Below are 22,776 nucleotides of genomic sequence, written 5' to 3'. Positions count from 1 at the left end.
TTGCTTTCTTCAATGCTTTTACTTGAAGTAAATTAATTAATCAAGAAATTATATGCATTGTTTCTGATATTTTCTATGTGATCTAATTTTATTTGTAAATTAAAATAGATTTATAAAACAAGCATTCAATTTTAGTGCAGTATACTCAACTGTATCTAGAATTACAGGTAGTTTGATGCAAGGCAAAAATATATTCTATTCTAATAGTGAAACTACATACGTAGAGCAGCTTAATTTACAATAAGATAAAAAATAATCAATTATATTGTTATTAGCGTGAGTAGGTTATTTCACAGATGAACATATAGTTCTGTAAAATAATTACTTCAAACATATGTCTGAAATTAGCAGATTAATTATCGTAAATTGCAAAAGTATATTATTTATTGTTTCATCTTTAGAATGAAGTTCAGTATAAATAAATTCTTCCTATATTATGTAATGCAAATTCTTCCTATATTATGTAATGCAACATAATTCTCATGCAACAGAAACTATTACTCCCAATTGATTCAGAAGCATGAACAATAACAGTGCATCATACTGTACATAAATTAGGCGGAACTACTTCTATAACGTAGTCACAAAGTGACGTGGTAAATCTCAATTAATATATATATTTCTGTATATAAATGAGGAAAGTAAAACTAACCCACACTATGATTTACGGAACCCGAAGGTCCAATGCTGCATTCACAAACGCTTTTCATTGACGTGTGTCCTTAGCCAATTGGATTTAGTTTCTACTTTCTATTCCTACTTTTATGAGATCCATCTTAATATTATCCTCCCATCTGTGCCTAGGTCTTCCTAATGTTCTTCCAATTAGGTTTCCAGTTAAAATTTTGAAAGTGTTCATATTTTCTTTCATTTTGGCTACATAACTTGCCTACTCCAGCTTCCTAGATTTAATGACCTTAACAAAATTAGTTAACCGTATAAATTGTGCAGTTCCTCGTTATGAAGATTACACCGTTCTCCATTCCTGTCCCTCTTGGATCCGAATATTCGTCCTAGGATTTTATTTTCAAGTGTTTTCAACGACCATATTTCACAATTATATAGCATAACAGATATAATTATCGTTTTATATATTTCAAACTTAACTTCTTCGACTGAATTCGAAAAGACAAAAGAATTTAGACTGAATAATAACTTAATTTCTTTGCTTTCAGTCCGCATTAATTTCTTTGTGGGTATAGTATTGGTTTGTTTATATTGATTCTAGATATTTGAAGTATCTACTTTGATATTACCTGATATTTTAACGTATTCATAGTTTGTAGGATTACGGTCACGGCGAATTTTCATGTATTTAGTTTTATCTGCAATTACTTCTAAAGAACAAAATTAAATAATAATGTCGTCAACATATCTCTTTGTTTCAGGCTAACACGAAAGCTCGTAGACGAGTATTTCACTATTCAGATTTACTTTGGGTTTCATTTAAATAGATCTTTATTAGTATAACTAGCTTTTTTATATATCAAATTCGACAAGGATGTTGTAAACTGCTTCCCTCCTAGCAGAGTCGTAGGCCTTTCTAAAGTCAATTAAAATATTGATGTAGCGGGGTGTTGTACTCTCATTTTTTCGATTATTTGATAACTGGTAAATACCTGGTCGATAGTTGATCGATTTTGTCTAATTTGAATTGATAATCTCCAATGATTTCAACTACGTATGGATCAATTTTGCTAACAGAGATTTTGTAGATGTTGACAATTGAGAGATGTCTTAATAATTATAATTTGCATTGATAATCTTCAATGATTTCAACTACGTATGGATCAATTTTGCTAACAGAGATTTTGTAGATGTTAACAATAGAAAGATGCCTTAATAACTAGGTGTATCTATCAGTTTTGTCGCCTTTCTTGTGAATTTGAACAATGAGTGATTCTTTCCACTTTTGTCGCAATTCCTCCTTGTTCCAGGTTAGCAAAATAAGTGTGTATCTCGTTTCATAATTCTTTATCTTATATGTAAAATTAACTCAACTGAAAATTCGTCTACACCAGATTTGTGTTTATTTCTTTATAACAATTACTATTTCTGTTTGGTTAGGCTCTGGAATACCAGGTTCTGCTTGCTGCATGCATTTCACTTTCACCGTCAACATTATTTTTTAGCTGCGTGTTTAGCAAATTGTCAAAGTAATCTTTCCATCTTTTAAAATACTATCCATATCCATGAGAATTGTACTGTCCTCTTTCCTTAATGTATAACCGCGAGGTTCATATCCTTCCTTAACTTTATTCGGCCTTTATACATGTCCCAAATAATTTTTTTTTTTTTTTTTTTTTTTTTGCTTTTACGTCAAGCTCAATAATTTTACCTTAAAAAATCATGTTTGTTTGTTGTAGAAGCTTTGGAAATTTATCACCTGATACCAATTTAAGGAATAAATGTCAATAAGATGCAATAAATATTATAATCGGACAGTAGAAGACAGTGTTTACTCTTTTGATGGAGTGTAAATCCGATTAGGCACTGATTAGGCATCAAAAGAGTAGCATCGATGCAACTCTCGTCCTTGTGTCAACAGTGAATATAGGTCAACGGCAGTAAGAGTGTGGTAGGTTTACATTGCAAGTACTAAGTCATCTGATGATTACAGACGAACGTATAACTAGTGTCTGGTATTGCGACATCCTGGTTGACTGAGTAAATCCTAGCATGTTGCATTTCTTTCTCCATGCCGAAGGCATTTTCCAACACGACTACAAACCTAGCCATGTCGCATGTCCTCTTCAGGAATGATCCAAGGAACATAGTACAGACTTCGGTATCTTGCATGGACTCTGAACTCCACGGATCTCAACCACATTAAGAACCTGTGGGACACCATGCAATGAAACGCCCAATCTCTCGAGACATTCCCCAATCTCTCGAGACATTCCATTCTGGATATTGAAGATGCATTATATACAGCTTGGTTGTCCATACTAGCTGATAACAACCGACATCTTATTAAATCCCTGTCAAGTCAGATTGCTGCTGTACAAAGGACGAAAGGATACCCCACAACCTACATCGTCACAATTTAGTGATCGGTCGATGTCTATAGAAACATAAAAAAAAAAAAAAAAAAAAAAAACAATGAGTGAATTTGAACAATGAGTGATTCTTTCCACTTTTGTCGCAATTCCTCCTTGTTCCAGGTTAGCAAAATAAGTGTGTATCTCGTTTCATAATTCTTTATCTTATATGTAAAATTAACTCTACTGAAAATTCGTCTACACCAGATTTGTGTTTATTTCTTTATAACAATTACTATTTCTGTTTGGTTAGGCTCTGGAATACCAGGTTCTGCTTGCTGCATGCATTTCACTTTCACCGTCAACATTATTTTTTAGCTGCGTGTTTAGCAAATTGTCAAAGTAATCTTTCCATCTTTTAAAATACTATCCATATCCATGAGAATTGTACTGTCCTCTTTCCTTAATGTATAACCGCGAGGTTCATATCCTTCCTTAACTTTATTCGGCCTTTATACATGTCCCAAATAATTTTTTTTTTTTTTTTTGCTTTTACGTCAAGCTCAATAATTTTACCTTAAAAAATCATGTTTGTTTGTTGTAGAAGCTTTGGAAATTTATCACCTGATACCAATTTAAGGAATAAATGTCAATAAGATGCAATAAATATTATAATCGGACAGTAGAAGACAGTGTTTACTCTTTTGATGGAGTGTAAATCCGATTAGGCACTGATTAGGCATCAAAAGAGTAGCATCGATGCAACTCTCGTCCTTGTGTCAACAGTGAATATAGGTCAACGGCAGTAAGAGTGTGGTAGGTTTACATTGCAAGTACTAAGTCATCTGATGATTACAGACGAACGTATAACTAGTGTCTGGTATTGCGACATCCTGGTTGACTGAGTAAATCCTAGCATGTTGCATTTCTTTCTCCATGCCGAAGGCATTTTCCAACACGACTACAAACCTAGCCATGTCGCATGTCCTCTTCAGGAATGATCCAAGGAACATAGTACAGACTTCGGTATCTTGCATGGACTCTGAACTCCACGGATCTCAACCACATTAAGAACCTGTGGGACACCATGCAATGAAACGCCCAATCTCTCGAGACATTCCCCAATCTCTCGAGACATTCCATTCTGGATATTGAAGATGCATTATATACAGCTTGGTTGTCCATACTAGCTGATAACAACCGACATCTTATTAAATCCCTGTCAAGTCAGATTGCTGCTGTACAAAGGACGAAAGGATACCCCACAACCTACATCGTCACAATTTAGTGATCGGTCGATGTCTATAGAAACATATATATATATATATATATATAAAAAAAAAAAAAAAAAACTGGATTAAGACTTTCCAAAGGATTAGAGTTATTGATATTGGAAGTTAGATATTAGCAAACAGGAATCCAGGAATGGAATCTGAGGCCCAAACTGACATTTCACATGTAGAAGCTCTGAGATCCACTGCAATGAAACATTTATTTTGTACTTTGAAGCTAGTGGTAAAGAAAATGTATATTATTAATGTGAAGTTATTGAACTTGTAAAATTCGACAATAAATAAAGGTCTCATTTTTTCCTTCTTTTTTGCGCAGATTGTTGTACATCAAATATACAGGTATATGTAATCAATGAGCCCCTTCTCCCTATGACTTGCTAGGTTAACTATTCAGTTAACTGTTGCTACGAAATCGGAGCTGCTGTTTTATCTAAAGTGCGTTGAAGTCGAAGAAAGATGTAAAAGTGTTTCAAATAGTCTGTTGGATGCAACATTGATCAAAGTTTACGCATTATTTGTGTATCTATGTGTTTGCGCTTGTTTGTTTATTAGGAGAATGGAAAATTAAGTGCAGTAGTTTGGTTACTCTTGACTCCTACGAGTTGTTTAAAATGTTTAAACTCAAATAATGTTACATTTAAATTCTCAACCGACTCCTAAAACTGAAACAACCTTGAAATGATCTAATAAAGAAACATCAATACTTATTTCTAATTATTTAATCGATAATATTAAAATCGAATAATTAGTTAATTTAAACGTTACCTAAGATAAACAATAGTAGAGATTTCAAACCACGTTGCTCTAGTAACATAACAATGGACAGTTAATATATTGATATAAGAAAAGAAATTGTTTTTTTATATTTCATACTGTAATTTTTGTTTCTATTCCTACAAAAGCCCTCTTTGCTCAGTTTCAATGAAATCCAGAAACTAATAATAATAATAATAATAATAATAATAATAATAATAATAATAATAATAATAATAATAATAATAATAATAATAATAATAATATAAAAGTAACCAATAAAGTTCTGTTGCTTTTTCACCCACCACCTTCGAACAGAGATATGTCACCTAAGCCGTATCTGGAAGATCAAAACTAGTCCCCATCAGCATCGACGACCTTCTGCCAACGTTCTGGAAGGCCATAGATTCCATCGCGGTAGAATTTGGTGGGCCGTGAAGCGAAGAAATTATCGAGTGCATTTTGCACTTTTACTAGGGATTTGAACTGGCGTTCTCTAAGGTGATTGTCCAAGGAATGGAACAGGTGATAACCGGACGGTGCCATGTCCGGAGAATATGGCGGATGCAATAGTGTTTCCCATCCAAGGTGTAGAATGATGTCCCGGGTCATTCTAGCCAGGTCGGGCTTAGCGTTGTTCTGTAGCAGGAGGACTTCTTTGTGATTTGGGGCTTAGCGTTGTCTGTAGCAGGAGGATTTCTTTGTGATTCAGAAGTGTTGGCTCCAGAGTTTTGAGTTTTCCTTGAACACCGCTGACAGTACGCAGTTGCATTTATGCTCTGACCAGCTGGTAGCAGGTCGCGACGCACGATGCCGCGAGCACTCCCATCAAACACACAGGAGGACCATCTTGTGGTGCAGTGCTACTTTTGGCTGTATTGGAACCAGATCATGGAATGGTAACCAATGAGGACGGCGCCATGGAGCTTCGTATAAGATCAACTTCTTATCACATGTTAACACGCTGTCCAGAAATGGCTCCTTTCTCAGATAAGACCAAAAAAAAAAAAAAAAAAAAACACTCACGCACACACAATTGTCTGCTTGCACTGCTTTCTGGCCCGGAGTCGAATCATGTGGGACCCATCGACCTAACTTGTAGTGCTTCCAAAGTTGGTGGAGGTGCTGCCGAATGGTTTCCCCACTCACACTGAATTGTAGTCCCAGTTCCTCACATGTCTAGCCACTGTTTGCCTAAATTGCTATCTGCAGATCTTCATTTTGTACATGAGAGCTCCTTCGTGGCTAAGCAGTTAGCATACGCGTCTTTGGCGTGGGAGATCTGGGTTCGATTCCCGGCGGGAGCTCATGTGGTTCGGATTCCACGTTAATCAGTAGGTCCACGTTTCATATAGCCTCGCTGCTGAACGGGACGTAAAACTCAAAGTCAACTCAACTCAACTCATTTTGTACATGTGTTGGTCTTCCGACACGTGGTGCATCTTCGAGTGTTTCATCACCGTTCTTAAACTTATTAAACCACCGATGCACTGTGCGCGTAGTCACGACACACTCACCAAAGGCCTGGCATATCTTCCAGCCCGCTGCAGTGGCGTTTGACCGTAGTTTGAACTCGTACAGCTTACATGCCCTTATGACGCTCTGTGGAGGTCCCATGTTCACTCTGTCCTTACGCAAATTCACGGTGTAACTGAACTGTCACAACTAAGTAGTATGTTGGATATACCCACACCGCCAACTGAACTTCGCCTTATTTTCGTTTGTATTCAACTCACAAACCACCACAAAAAGCGACAGAACTTTCTTAGTTACCTTCATAATAATAATAATAATAATAATAATAATAATAATAATAATAATAATAATAATAAGCTTAACTTACACTAGTTTGAGTACTAAGATCTGAATTGTAACTATTATTTTAAACATTAAAATGAGTATTTTAGATTTCAATAGTGAAAGTAATAGCAAACACAATGTATTCTAAAATCACGAGGAAACAGGTGAAGGCATATACTTGGTTCATTGATTTTCTTGTTGCTTAGATGTTTAATCCTAACTATTAAGCTCCTAACTTCTTGGAACATTGTATATGTAGAAACTTTATTGTCACTCATTGTTAAAGAGTCTGAAAAGCTGAAACTTTGGCTTCATACCTCCTCTAGCTCATCTCCTTCCAGAGCTCCATTGTTATTTTGGTCATAATGGCTGAACATGATGCTCACTAAATACTCTTTTCCAGAACTATGGTTGTCTTCAGCCATCAACTTAGCATGGTTATACAGTAGCAAATTATCCTACAACACAAAGGAAACATTATTTTAGTTTGTTCATTTGCACACATATAAACAGTTAAACATAATGAGGTGAAGAATCAAAAAATTAAATTAAAATAGAAGAAATGTAAAACGTGTAAGATTGATTCTGTCTGATCATAAATATTGATATAAAAATCATCATAATATTACTATATACATTGATTAATTTTGTTTAACTTATAATTTCTAGGAATAATAATGATTTTAAAAGTCACTAAAGCACTTTCTACATAAAATTCTGTTCACAATATATATATTGTGAGCTAAGAACCAAAAATGTCTTTAGGGTAAATTTTAAAAAACATGTAGTTAATGTCAGAAATGTAACATTAAATGAAAAGGTAAAATTACTGGTTCGTGGCATGGAAACATAATTATTTTATTTTCATGCTTTACAGTTTAAGAAGAGCTGTTGCCAATTATATAGTCAGCGCATCAGCTCTAATGAACGTTTTATCTGGCTTTCTAGACAGAACTATATAATTATAGTTTTATTTTTGTAACAATACTAGCAGAATTGTCATTTGTCCCACGGAAAGAATTAGGATTATAGAAAATATTTGAAAGGTAACATATACAATTTTGTCTGTTAAAAAAAAAAAAAAAAAAACTTATTAACGAAAGTGCAATCAGAAGTTACATAACTTAAGAGTATATGAAGCATATTTATACACAGTTTCAAGGTCTTATGACTAATAGTTTCAGAGATCTGGTGAACGGCGAAAGAGAAAGTAATCCTCTTCTCCAACTTTTAACCCTTAAGAGTCATATTTCGCAATATCCCATCTTATCTACAGCCTAGGGTGCAAGGAAAACGTTCATTCAAAATTTAAAGATTTTACGCCTAATAGTATCGGAGATTTGTTGATGAGTAAATCAGTAAGTCAGCCAGTGCATTTACTCTTTTATAGATTATTCGTATCAGCCAAAGGGAAAATATTGTAAAAGTACTTTGCTGAGGCAGATTCGGTACAGTAATAACGTACACGGGATTGAACTCTCTCCCACAACTTTTTTTATTAAAAAGTTCCGTTATGTACAATATAACAGAAGTATTTTTACAATTGTAGTCTAGGTACTAAAATAATGTGCTCTAATGACTTGTTGGTTAATGGAGGTTCCTAAGGCCCAAGCAAGCTAAGGAAAAGGAAAATCCAGAACCTGAGAAAGCTAAGGAGTTGCGATGAAGTTCCCAATGCCCACACAAGCAAAGAAAATGTGGTTAAGTATTCACAAAGCTCAGGCAAGCTAAGTGAGCGAGATAATCTCAGAATTCAGGCAAGCTAAGAGGTTTCAGGACGGGTAAATCCCTGAGAACCCAAGTAAGCTGAGAGGGAAATGTACTGTAGGTGTGACCAACCAATGACTGTTAAATTCTGTACTGCAGTAGCCGTTTTTAAAGCCAATCCTCTGTGATCCTCGGCGGTCCTCCTGTAGAGTGATGTAGAGGGTCCTTTTCGTGTCAAGTTGATGGCGGTGTCACCCCTTGTCTAGTTGCCTGCAGTAATAGCAGAGCAACACGTGGCTTTGTTGACAAATGTGAGGCACGTGTAGAATATCACTCCTCTGACCCGTTAAAAAATAAGTCAGAGCAGTACTTTATTTGTGAAATTGCACTGTAAAGGAGTGATCTGCTCTGAGAAGATGCACTTAAAAAATATTTCGTTGAACACTAAAAAAAAAAGTAGCAGTATTATGATTGCAGCACTGGATAAACACTAACATAGTTGCGATAAATGAAGTCAGTTATATTGTGATGAGGGATGGGGGAGAAGTACACATAACTAGTATACATAACTAACCCACTGATGGTGATATGAGGAGTACTTGTTCGTGATATTTAAACATCAGTAGTGGTACTGTTATTAAAAATTTCCAATGGAACTGGCCCGGATATATCAAATTTCAGACATATTTTCTCTAGCCGTCGTGAATATTATCGACGATAAAGCACATATAGAAATATTAAAGATAAAATCACTACGAGGGTTGCCAAGGTGACTGATATTATTAGCCTATACATACTGGAAGAGATAAAGTTTCTCAAATATAGTTTTTGTTAAGCACTGTTATTAATTACATATTTATAGATAATATTTAAAATGATTCCAATGCCAGTTGATAAGAGAATAATTAAAATAACAATTGCAATCACAATCCATGGGAAAGTATAAGAAAAACGAAAGTCTTGAAATTTATATGGTAGGAAATTTTCTTCGTGTTTTTGCAATGAATTAATTGATATAATTATTTTTGTGTGTGTGTATTTTGCACGTTAAAGGCAAATTTAAGGTTTGGATTGTTAGCCAGTTGCCGTAATTTAATTGAGTTCACTGATAATCTTGTCGAGAAATTCAAAGTATCGGTGATTACTCTTTCAAAATTGTCATATTCGAAGAAATAAATCATAGAATGATTATGCCATCAGTTGTCAAAATATGATTCGTTTTTCTTGTAATTTAGGCCTATACAGATTTTCGTGTATGTTAGGTACAAACCGATGGGTGAATATAAATAAAATTAATCTGTTTTCGAAAGAGTGAATTTTATTGACCTTATAGTTGACAAAATTATATAAGTAATCTGTTTCTTGTGAACGTGCTTGATCCTGTATTTACATGTTGAATACATATTATGTGACTGGCATATAGATAGATCAAATTCATATATTCCTTCACTGGTCCAGATTGTATAATCAGGCGTTTTAAGACAAACGTATGTAGTTTCTGTTAGGAATCTCTTTTATAAAAAGAATAACATATCATCGTATCAAGAAAAAATATCTTATAAAACCCTGTAATTGGAATTCTATTATGATAGTTTACACAATGGAAGGAAAATTGATTAATCACACGTTTGTCTACAAAATAGTTAATGGTTTGCTTGATAGTCAGGAACTCTTACGTCCATAAAATTTTAATATTAGGAAACACATTCTACGATTACAATTACCTTTCCACTGTTGTAAATCTAATATTCTTTTACATGAAAACTCGCCAAAATTAAAGATTACTAAAAGGCATAACCTGTTAGTAAAAAATGTTGTGAGTCGACTTTGCGATAAAGATTAAACATTACAACTATAGTTAAAAAATATACATTAACAAATGAGATAATGTATTTCTTTAAATAATGTTGAACTACTAATTTACAAGGAAGAGTGTGCACTATTCAACTGTACACTTCATAAAAGTACGTAATTAAAAATAAATATCAATTGTTATATACGTAGAGCAACGGTTTATACTTTATTCGTAAATTATTTACAGTACTTGAAATGAAACTATGCATTTATTCATTATTATGTAATGTTTGAATGTACGGTCATCAGAAGTATGATATACTGATTTTCAGAATTTTCCAAACAAAATACAATGTATCCATACAAACCCTTGCAAAATAAACATAACTGACCACATAAGAAAATAAAAATACATTGTCCTGTTTCCATTGAGACAAATTAATTGAGGAAGTTTGCGTTCATGGAAGTGCTGATCCTTAATCTTAATAAGAGCTTTACAAATCTCAAGTATTTGATCAATTTATCCAAATTTTGTGAAGCTATCAGACTTCACAGCTTTGAAGAGCCTTCAGTATTCGTTAGCATGTGTTCACGGACTGTTGTGTAAAGTCCATCCCACAAGAACACGATGGGTGATAACTCCTGAGCCTCTGACGGCTATTCCATTTTTGTGATGAAATGAGCTTTATAGATAATTACTGCATAACTTGGGAGAATGTTTAGGATCATTGTAATACAAAGTTACGGCTCAAACTCCGTGATCCTAATGGAATTGCATGCCTCACTTAAAGTTGTGATACATGTTTTCTCTATTATTCTGTTCATTTGAACTAAATCACTGATTATCTGTAAAAACATCACCACACAGTGCGTACTACAGGTATTGCATATCGGGATAAAAGCGCTTTTTTTGGAAGGGCGACGCACAAACTTCTGGCGTTGGGAACCGAGAAGTTGAAATTTAGATTCTTCGCTGCAGAGTACCCTCTTCTATTGTCCATCAGTTCAGTATTTATGTTATGGCACAATAGTACCTTTTTGCAATATTTCATGCTGGAGGGATTAGTTTCTTTGCTTCAACCGTATCCCCAAGACCATAAATCTGCAGACTTAGGACCACTGTCCTAGCTGATACTGACTAAGAACGGCTCTTCTGTACTGAGCTATTAAACGTCTACGCCGTTTGCATGTAGCTCTAATGAACTTGTCTTTACGAGAAGCTATTATTTCAGGATGACCAGTTTGTTTCCGTGCAATATTTACACCAGGTTGTGAATGTCTTTCAAGAGTCCGACGTATTGCCGCAACATATCTGCAACCACTGAACGATTTTTCACACAAAGAGCTCTCTTCTTTCAAAACAACAACTTAAGCACGTGATTCAACACTTAGTTCATAGTTTTTCTTCTGCATTTTACAGTACTTGCACGTTCTTTATACTAATTTATGCGAGTGAAAGCAGCACGATCATATACAACATACTCGCAGTCAACTTGACCTACATACAACACGATTGAATAACACACATAAACAACTGTTCGTTGTAACAAACGGGAAACTAGTGATAAAGGTTCGTACAAACACCAGTAGATGTCGTTAAAACAATGCACCACCAGACAAAGCATGACGTTAGTTATCTGCTCGTTATTTATCTGTTTACTGCAAAGTAGTTTCCCTCATTAAATGTATCTTAATGTAAGAAAAGTATGCACTTTTTTAATGCTTATATGAAACCTGTTGTTTATTTTATAAAACAGTACCAATAAACACGGTTTTGTATTGTTTGGAAAATTCAGTAATGTGCTCAGTTCTTTGGCAAAGACTGTATATACGATTTTGTTTCATTTTTCTGTATTGTTTTCTTTTCTTTATTGTTTGTTCTTATTAAATTAACTATGTAATATTACCAAAATAACGTTAACATTTAACTGTCATTTCTATTGTAAAGAGAGCAATAAAACTCTGTAATAAGTAATAATGATAAATAAATAATCCATTCCAGATCTTTGGACTTATGCCAAAAAGGACGTATACCAAACGAAATTTTCCCGTAAGAAATAAAGGACATGTGATTGATTCCCATGAAAAAAAAAAAAAAATATTGTTATTGGCATTTTATACATCGATGGGTTTGTATAAAATACATTTAAACATCGTTTAATACTAAAATGCATAAATACAAAAGCAATTAGATGAAATAACTGAAAATTTAATCTCACTTTATCTTACTGACAATTAGTCGAGTACCTACTAAGATGGCGCTGAGAAGGAAGGAGGAGGAGATGTTATTGTTTGGAAGGAGAGTTCTCTTTCAATAAAACTTCAGGAATATGATATTCTGGGGTTTTTCTTTTTCTCTTTTCTGTCTCTTCTCCCTACTTGGACTTAGTTGAGGCTCACTAAGCTTGGGTTTTACTAAAAATTTGTCCAGAGATCATTTTGTCTGCCTTCTCCTTAGTATATTTCAGAAATATGACATTATGTAGTCATTCATGAAAATGTTGTTATGGCTGGTTTGGCTTTTTGTTGGGGTAATACTTCTCTTTAGTATTTTTGATACCCATGCATTTGGCAAAGATTTCCTTGATTAATGAAGTAGGGGTATTTGAGTCGTATTCGAAACAAAGGTCGTACATCAAGAAAACTTTTTAGTGTTTAAACAGGACGTACCAAGTTGCACTTATTCCAAAGTGAACGCATATATAGGAACCACTGTATAGTAAATTTCTTTGACTTTCAGCATATTTTGAAACATTTCCCTGACTCATTTTAATTTCCCTAATTTTCCTAATCTACCCTGACCTTCAAGGCTAGTGTGAACCCTGTTATATGTTCTGGTCTTCTGGAGTAACACGTTATGTAACTTTCTCCATGAACGCGTTTGATCGTCCCTTTCTGGCTCCACAATTTTTCCTTTAAACTTTCTGAATAACTTATGAGTAGTTTTTGTTCATTATGTCGTGTTTATGACTTGGGTTAAAGAGACGAACTAGACAAAATTTTTTTGACGAGATACGAGATGAGATTAGACGATTTTTTTTTATGAAATAACAGACAAACCAGAATAAATAAAAAATAGTTATATTTTTTGAGAAGAGACATTATTTTATTTTTTTCGAGAGAGTGAGTCTCAACTCTTTTTTTTTTTTTTTTTTTTCGTAAGTAACTTTATTTATGACCAGCTTTCACATCCATAGAGAACTATAGGCAAAACAATGCTCTTATAGATTTTCAGTTGTACACATTACGTTCGTTGATGCACATTACTGTAACGAGATACAGTTTAAGGACCCGTCGATCTTTATTCATCGTTTGGGAAACATTTGGCTTGCACAGTGAGCCTGCCTGTATGGACAGTAACAACTGCCATTCGCCTTTGACGTCATTTGAACCCATCAACATTGTGATATCAAGGAAATAAGTTAGTTTTCTATTCAATGTTTATTATCTACAAGGAAATCCTTGTAATTGCAATGAATTTGTGTAATAAACTGTGATAGCAGTTTCTAACTTTTCGCTTCTGCCTTTTACCTTCCACTTTACATCGTCAAGCTTTACAAATTTTCACATGTACCGCTTCGAAGTTTAATTGTTATGAGATTAGGCGCTTTCTCAATGGATTTGTATCTTACTGGTTTCTCGCAATCACATGTCAACATCCAGACTCGTCACATCTACAAGGAAGCATTGGTGGTCATAAACAGGAATTTTGACTAAGATGAATATCTGGGTTCCTGGGTTTCGGTATTTGACAAGTATGATTACATCTAGCAACGCCAGCAGCTTCGTTCTTAAGGGCTGGCCCGTTTATGTCGGGTAAGTGGGAGGTTGTGGTAAGGATTTTGTCTGCTTCGACTTTGGGTAATTGACCACCTCTGTGTGAGGTAGGTGCACATAGTCATTTTGTGTACACGTCTATGGCGTCAAATGGACAGTGAAATAAAAACAATTGAGAACGCATGATCGGGGCTTTTTGATCAGAGACTTTTAATCGAAACCATGCGTCGGAGCCGGATTGCTCCTCGTTCTTCAAGACGTGGATGCTATTCTCCAAGACCAACCTGAGGGAGGATCCCGCCCATGGACAGCTGATATACGGTGAGACCGTTTCTCAAAATTAAGTTGCTTTTCCTAGCTCTACCTACATCTCTATTGCTACCTGTAACTTAATAATCTGAATAATGCTTTTCTTTTAACGAATTTACACTTACAGCTCTTCCTCATACTTTTTCTTCTGCCCTGTCATTATCGCTAAGGTAATATTGTGACGTCAAACAACAATGTCTGAAATATTAGATCCGTAATTGATATTTTGGAAAATTATCATCGTGGATTTTTGAGTTCAGTCACAGCATTCAAACAGAAACATGTAACACCACATCTGTCTAAATATTTCAAGATCTTTGGATAAGTTGAAATGAGGATCTTAAGAAGCCATTGCTGCAATTTATAACGCAGGGCGTATTACTGTTTATGACAATGTAGGAAAGAAAAACAAATTCAATAATACGCAAGCCGAAACCCATGACACATGCCCCTATTTTCCCTATTTCAAGACGCATGTACTAGATTAAAAAAAAAAAAAAAAAAACATCAACATTTTCGGTACGTTATTTTGTGCTACATTTATCTGTGTTCAGTTTGAGTTACTGAGTTGAAATTTGTTATTAAATCTGTATTGTGTCGTGTGTTAAATTGTATTTGCACTATGATGTAAGACATGTAATACAAAATGTAAATACAAAAACTTGAAGTACTCTCAGTAATTCGGTACTTTTTGCACTAATTTGGCACCTCTTTTTGTAAGAAATAGCCGGATTACCCACAGTGTAATGTACCATATTTGTTGCGAAGAGTATTTGTATTGAATAATATAAATATTTGCATTTTTAAACATTCTGTATAGTTATAAATTTTTCCTTACAGATGGAAAAGTAAACATTCCGAAATGATTAACAAATTCTTACATTAGAAGATAAACTTACCTTCATTATTTCGTATTCTTGGATAGAGCAATCTGTTTTGTCTTTAGTCATGTAATCGTCCTCTTCTTTCTGGGCGAAATTCTCATCTATCTTCTCTTCATATGCCAGTGGAGGAAGAGTAGCACTAGAAACTGTTAGTGGCGAAGTATCTGGAGGTGTAGGCTCAGTTGTGTATCTTGCCAGTTTCTCTACATTAAAAAGTTTATGTTATACGACATCAAACTCAGACAAATAACATTAGAAACTCAATATACTTAATTTTAAACACAATAAGTTACAATCACTATTTTCTGTCAGCTGTTATACCAGTACTAGTAAATAACTCGCTCCTAAACGCCTAATTTCAACTATTAAGTAGGTGTGAATGAAATATCTGCATTGTTATCTGGTGAGAAACTCACCTCAGTAATACAACACGGGGATGGACTAAGGTCACGCGTCCAGCTAACAGGCTGGGGTATTCAGATAGTCATTAGATAATGTCTTGCGGCGTCTCGATCACTTCTTGGAGGGAAGACTTTCCTTAATGATTGGGTGGTGTAACGTACAGTCGAAGACTTCTTCACATTGCAGACTCCAGATTTCTTTCGACAGGGAATCTAATTTTCTGGATAAGCGACAGAAAAAGTGTGTGGATGCAGACGGCCACTATTTTGATTAACCGAGTACTGTACTTTTCGTTTATGGTCTTTGGAAATGACGCATTTTTCGACATCTCATTCGCACCAACTTAATACAAAAACTTGTCTTATCAAATAACTGAAATACAATCCTAAGTGACAAGGATTTTACATGCAGTCCCGTACTTTCTACGTACTTTTATTAAGCAATAACAATATACAGAATAATTCATTTAAGTTCAAAAGATGGATGTTGAGACTTTACCGAAAGAAAGCTAAACTATCATCAGGATACTTTGTTGTAATTTTAAATTATTTTGTTTCTTACATTGTTGAAAGAGCTTTATTTCACTCCTAGGCGACATGCTTTTAATATATAATTGAAAAGAACGAACAGTTACAGTGTGAAGAAATAGTTAAATTCAATCTTACGGTAGGGACATGCCGAAGATACCTCGCGATCGAGGTTGAGGTTTAAGTCGCGGTCGCTACCTCGATGTCTAGTCGCGATGGATGAAAAGCGCACATACACTGAGAAAAAAACATTGTAGGTGTCATACTTAAAAAGATAGGTTACATGCGTAATTCCTGTAGTTTTTGGACTTATCGTACAGAAGACGTATAACTGAAAACGCATGTTTTATAATGCTTTCTGTATAAGTGTTCCATCTATACGTACTTTCCGTATGAAACAATGTAGGTGGTCAGGGTCTCACATACAAATGAACGTATATAACATATAGCTGACGAAGGTAACGCAAGTATATGCATGTGATATACGGGCAACGGCATGATGTAACTTCTAAGGGTAGTACCTATGTAGCATACGGATAACGTATGCTCCGTACTGATTTCTATAGTAAGCAAGAGGATACCGTATATTTGTACAATAGGCTATACCGCTGTCCGGAGAACGGATTTTTCTCTGTGTAGCGAGAAGGTCACACCCTCGCTGTTAAGTTCTCAGTTTAAGGAGAAACATTGCTGTGACGCATGTGAAATTATTCTGTCAGTGCATAAAAATCTCTGCGAAACCACATTTTGAAATTGAGAGGACCAGTTTATAAATAGGGATGGACGCGAGACGAGATATGAGAAATACCAAAGTCTTGTCTCTTGTGTCTTATCTCTTGTTCATCTCTATCAATATTCTTGATAAATGACTTTTGCCTTTTATTCAATTTTCTGTGAAGAAAATGCCCTCTTTCAACACTCAGGCGAGAAATCGTTTCCCAGTAAAATTTAATAAATAAATCAGGTATGTCTTAAGGTTTTGAGGTAGAGGGGGTATTAACTGCAGCAAATGAAGTTTCAGCACTGCAATTCCTTTATTCGACGTTTCCTTCCTATGGATACGTGCCTGTCTTTACAGGTATTTCTTTACCTTATGTCAATAACGAATTTAGAAGAAACCCTTTTTATTAATCACGGAATTGGGAGGTGGGTGGAGTTTTTAAGCATAGATATGATTAACAGTAGCTTCTTTTTTTCTTTAAAAATTCTACAATTTACGGACTTAAGTCCAAAAGCCCCTTCCCTGTGACCGCCACTGCCTTATATAATACTAAGCTACAGTATAATTCTCAAATAAATAACTTATCTGACATTCCCATTTCAGTTGCTATTTTCTTCCATTCTCTATTTAAAACGTGTCTGTTATGATGTTGTTTGTTTCTTATTCCATATTGCTGGAACATTCGCAATTAGTTCTATTAATATGTCTTTCATAATCAAATATAATAGTGCAACAAAACCTCTCGAGCATAGACACACACAATCCTCTGCAGACGATATTCTACACAAATGAAGACTTTATTCCGTGTAACGTTTCAGGGAGAGCCAATGAGAACACGAGCTACAGCGATGCTTCCGCGCGACCACTAATTCACCCTCGCGGTCGACGTCTAGGTCGCGATGTAGCGTACATCTTCGGCATACGCTTACACATTTGAATACATGGGTTTGTGCCAGTATCGAGGGTGCGACCGTGACTTAAACCTCGACCTCGATTGCGAGGTATCTTCGGCATGTCCCTATCCTTAGGCTTACGAAAATTTCCACTAGTCCCCTTTCTTGTGTGTGTGGCCCTGGCGGTGAATGATTAACATGGCACACAATTGCTGCCAAAGAATTTTCCAAAATTCTATATGGAATATCTTCAGAAGAAAGAAATACCCATACATCTCCGATAGCCATATTTTAAGGAAGTTTTAAATCATTATCATATCAGTGATAATAATAATAATAAGAATAATAAGAATAAGAATAAGAATAAGAATAAGAATAAGAATAAGAATACGTATGGAAGAGTTACTATGCACAAGAACTTAAATTTCATTGCACATATTTTCTACGTATATCGATAGAGTTAACACACAACAGACTTTTAAAAACATATATTGCACGAAAACATTTAGTATATTTGTTACAAATACCTTGATAGCATAGCGAGAAAATATAATTTATAAAACTCAACTTTTACTATATTGATTATAGATAAGAATTTCAACACTTTTTTTTAAACATTTACTAGTTTCAACTGTCAGCTGTCAAGTTACATTAGCCTTGACCCGTCTCCGACTCATATACTCTGAGATAGTGCTCTCAACTGGTCGGATCGGGTCGGGTTGAAGACCGACTCGACCCGTGACCCGACCCGATGATCCGACCCAACCCAACTGACCCGACCCGTTATCCGACCTGATTGACCTGACCCGACAACCCGACCCAAGTTGACCCGATTGACCCGACCCGAATAACCCGATCCGAGCTGACCCGATTGATCCGACCCGACCCGACAACCCGACCGAGCTGACCCGACTGACCCGGCCCGAACTGACACGATCCGAGTCGGGTCGGTTCAGGTCAACCCGACCCGTTTGAGAGCACTATAGTCACGACACTGGGTGAACGCCAAAATGCACTCCCATTGGGAATTAAACCAGGACCACGTGTACCGAAGTCTTACACGTTAACCAAGTAGCTAGATCAAGCGGGGGATTTCTATATGCATCTTAATGAATATTTGGTACTTTTGAGATTTGGTTATTTCTTTTTATAACTGATACCAATGTCCGACGTGGGAGAAATTTATTTTTTTCTTGCTTTAGTTCTATGTGACGAAATTTTTCTTCAAGGTCAGTGTTCTCACCTGCTTGGACGGCAGGGGGTCTTCTCGGAAGGCAGTAGCAAGAGTTTCTTGGCAGAGACAAAAGGAAATCGTTTAACTACAATGATAAGGATTGAGGAAACAGGAGAACACGTGTGATTTTTTTCCAACCCTTCAACTTTCATTCCAAAATAGGTTCCTATGATTCCGAGACCCGTACCACTTTCATTTTTCTTTCTCGGTAATTAAAACATCTTTTATAGTATATACAGTTGCAAGTAAGAAGATACATAATATGAATTTTGTAATTTAAAATTTAAAAATACAGTATGACAATTAATTATAAAGTACTAATTTTATTTCATCATTTTCAGCCCAACAAATGGAATTCAAACAATTCGTACCCTGGGTCTTGATCATCAATACTGCGTCTTATTCTTTGTCTTGCAGTCAAGTCTTGGTCCTGCATTTCGTAGTCTTGGTGGTCTTTCATGCTATACAAGAGCCAAGAATGCTCGCCTCATCGGTACAAATGAAGACCAAGTGTGATTTTTATTATAGTCTTTCATAATATACGGAAAGCAAGAAAATACGCTCATCGCTACTTGGTGATCACCAAAACAAGGCCGAGAGCAAGATTACTATGCACTTCGTTTTGCATATCCAATCTTTACCTTGTTCTTGTATCGATGTCCTTGGGCTTGGTGAAATAAAATGAAATATTCAGTTTAAGGTCCCTCGATTCTGCACCGACACTAAGGGATATGGTGACCATGAAAAATGAATGAAATGGTGGAGTGAAGAAATTGGGAGGAAACAGGAGAACCCCGAGAAAACCCACTACACGGCGTTTCTCAACCACAAAGAACACTTAGCACAAGCTGGGATCGAACCATGGACACCATGCACCAGAGATGAATTCTCTACCACTGAGCCACCGCGGCCCTGCTTGGGCTTGGTCGTCCATATCCAATCTTTCTTTTGGCCTTGCTTAAACAACTTCTAGTTTTGTTCTAAATCCAGACTCTATATTGGCGTAGATATTAATATTACAGTCAATTGGTAAAATCAATCTTCCACATTTAAAAATTAAAGTACACAAAAGTACAAAAATAAGCATTTACCATGAAAACACTAGCTGCAAGTGTTCAAAATAGATTTATGGTTTCTATAAAATCAATTGAAAATTGCTATTTTTAATTAGACAGCTAGTGAAAAACAGCAGCTTTCGACTCCAGCCGAGTTTAAGCTCAACCTAAACTCAGTTGATCAAAGTGAACTGACCCGACTGACCCGACCCAACAACCCGACCCGAGCTGACCGGACTGACCCGACCCGACAACCCAACCCGTTTGAGAGCACTACTCTGAGATTTGAGACACTAACACCGTCTTATTCGCCAACGGTACAATACCTTTTAGATTCTTCACTATACAGCTACTTATCAGTTTAGCAGAAGCACCTGCGATTTGAAACATGTCAGATGTCTGCGTGTCTTGGTTGGCAACGGTCAGGCGGAGACCGCAGCACCGAGCTGTAGGTGGTGAAGTACGGCAAACTCTCTACAACATGAAGAACAGTAGAACGAAAGTATGTAGTGAACTGACCAGATGGTGATGATAGTGTCAAGTGGGCAAAATCTCTGATTTCCATCGAGGGCAAATTGTGTGTGTTGTATGTGTCACGAAAGGCAGTGCCCAAGTTGATGACGGCATACAAAACTCACGGAAAAACCACACTGGAGAAGAGAAACAGTAGTCGGAAGAAAACTCTGAATGACAGGCCCGTCAAACATTCAGAACCATTGTGCGACTACGATGCAAGTGACGGAGAAACTTAAGTAAAACCTCCCACAATTTGTATGGGCAATCACAGTCCGCCGCAAGTTTCATGACATGGAAGTATGGGGTTAGATTGATGTGCGAAGCACCTGATAAGGGTCCGTAACGCTTTTGTACGATGTCAATGGTACCAAGAACATCTGGAAAGTGCGATATGGTCGTGCCATTGTTTACCTTATTTCAAACCATGGGCCGTATTTATGTGTGGCGGACGCCCAAAGAATTGTGATGTGAAATGTCTCCGCCCAACCGTGAAACATGGCGGCAATTCTGTGATGCCGTGGGCAGCAATATTCTGGTTTTCAGTGGGTCCAGTGCTGATGCTTACCGATTGCGTCACTACCCGAGATTATTTTGCCATATTAGATTACCATGTGCACCATATGTTCCAGATGATGTTTCCCGGCAATGACATCGTAGACGATAATGTGCCATTTCTACAGCTGGAGCTGGAGTGGTATGAGTTGAGGAACATCACAATGAAGTTTAACACCATGACTACTACCGAGTACGTGGGCTATTGGGAGGTCAAGATTTCGAGCAGTGGGGCCTAACTCCCAGGCCCTTTATAGCTCTAACACTGCCGAAATAATATAAACTTGGGACTTGAATCCTCTCTTGATGCACACGGTATTGTTGCAACTTACTTAAACTCACTTCTCTAATTATGCAGTATGGTCAAAGGTATAAGTTCTCTTTACACCACAAATAATACTTTAAATGTAGACTTGATTATGAAAATACATTCTTATAATAGATAATAAGTAAATTTTCCGCTTTAAGTTTTCTATAGATACGAGAAATTCAAGAATTCCATTATAACTGTCTATGTTGAGTTTGGAAATTTGCCAGTCTGCAATTTCTGTTCTGAAATCGTTTTTATGCATAAAACTTTATGAAATGTAGAACTATATAAACTTACCTTCTTTGCTCCTTGTCTTCTTCATACAGCTGTACGTGTGATCCACTGTGATGCTCTTCTCTGAAAGACAGGCCGTGCGGTGAAGTTCGCAGTGATTTGTATACAATTGACCGTCAGAGCCACACACTAACTTCTGATGTTTCTTGCAGCGACTTTGGCAAACACACTGAGCGTTTCCCTCATCCGTTACTTTACATTCTCGGCCTTTGCCACAATATTTTGCTAGGCAAGGATCTGTAATAAAGAAGTATTAAATAGCAATTGTTCTTTAAATAATGAAAGCTATACATAATCATTGTTTTATCATCTGAATATTCCTAGAAGTTTTTCTTAATATTCCTAGAGCACCGTCAAATATGAGTTAATTGTGACGAATTTTCTCTGTGTTGAGTTACACTGAAACAAAGAAAAACGAAGTTGGGGACAGAGCTTCTAAATTCACTTTTATTTATAAATTCATTCTCGAGTAGAGATGCAAGGGCTCGGAAAAAAACCGGCTTTTTTGGAAAAAACTCGTTTTTTTCTGCTTTGCTTTTTTGCTTGGGAAATTTTGGGCTTTTTTCAAAATACTGCTTTAAATTGATAAAACAGACTTTGTATCGCTTCTCTATAACACAAAAAATCATTTAATTAGTGGTTGATGCTGATAATAATATAAAACATCGAAAATAAACTATGAATTTCAAAAAAATATTTCAAACAATTTTTCTTCAACATATTTACATTATGAATTCCACAGGATTAACCAATGTATATAATAAGAATTTTTTAACCTCCTATATACAAAAGTAAGCAGAGTTGGCGAGAACCGTGATTGTTTTTGAAAATGCCAAAAACCCGTTTTTTGGAGGATGTTTAGACCAGGCTTTTTTGGTTTAAACCAGGCTTTTTTGGTTTAAACCAGGCTTTTTTGACTTAGATTTTTTGCTTTATGTATTTATATTACATATTCACAGAAATAAGTTTGTTTCG

General features: G+C 35.9%; 1 protein-coding gene across 1 annotated transcript in view; it reads right to left on the bottom strand.

The window, feature by feature from the left end:
• LOC145686367 (follistatin-related protein 5-like) overlaps positions 1–22,776 on the bottom strand; it is a 690,843-nt gene that overhangs the window by 86,498 nt on the left and 581,569 nt on the right. Inside the window, exons 4-6 of the mRNA XM_081759633.1 lie at positions 21,805–22,038; positions 15,313–15,500; positions 7,144–7,284 (exon numbers count right to left, since the gene is read on the bottom strand). Of these exons, the coding sequence (XP_081615759.1) occupies positions 7,144–7,284; positions 15,313–15,500; positions 21,805–22,038 (563 nt within the window). The remainder of the gene's footprint in view (positions 1–7,143; positions 7,285–15,312; positions 15,501–21,804; positions 22,039–22,776) is intronic.

The sequence above is a fragment of the Thermobia domestica genome, chromosome 5 (genome assembly GCF_964235325.1).
Source record: "Thermobia domestica chromosome 5, izTheDome1.hap1.1, whole genome shotgun sequence".
NCBI classification, from domain to species: domain Eukaryota; kingdom Metazoa; phylum Arthropoda; class Insecta; order Zygentoma; family Lepismatidae; genus Thermobia; species Thermobia domestica.
This window is presented reverse-complemented; position numbering and strand designations above follow the sequence as displayed.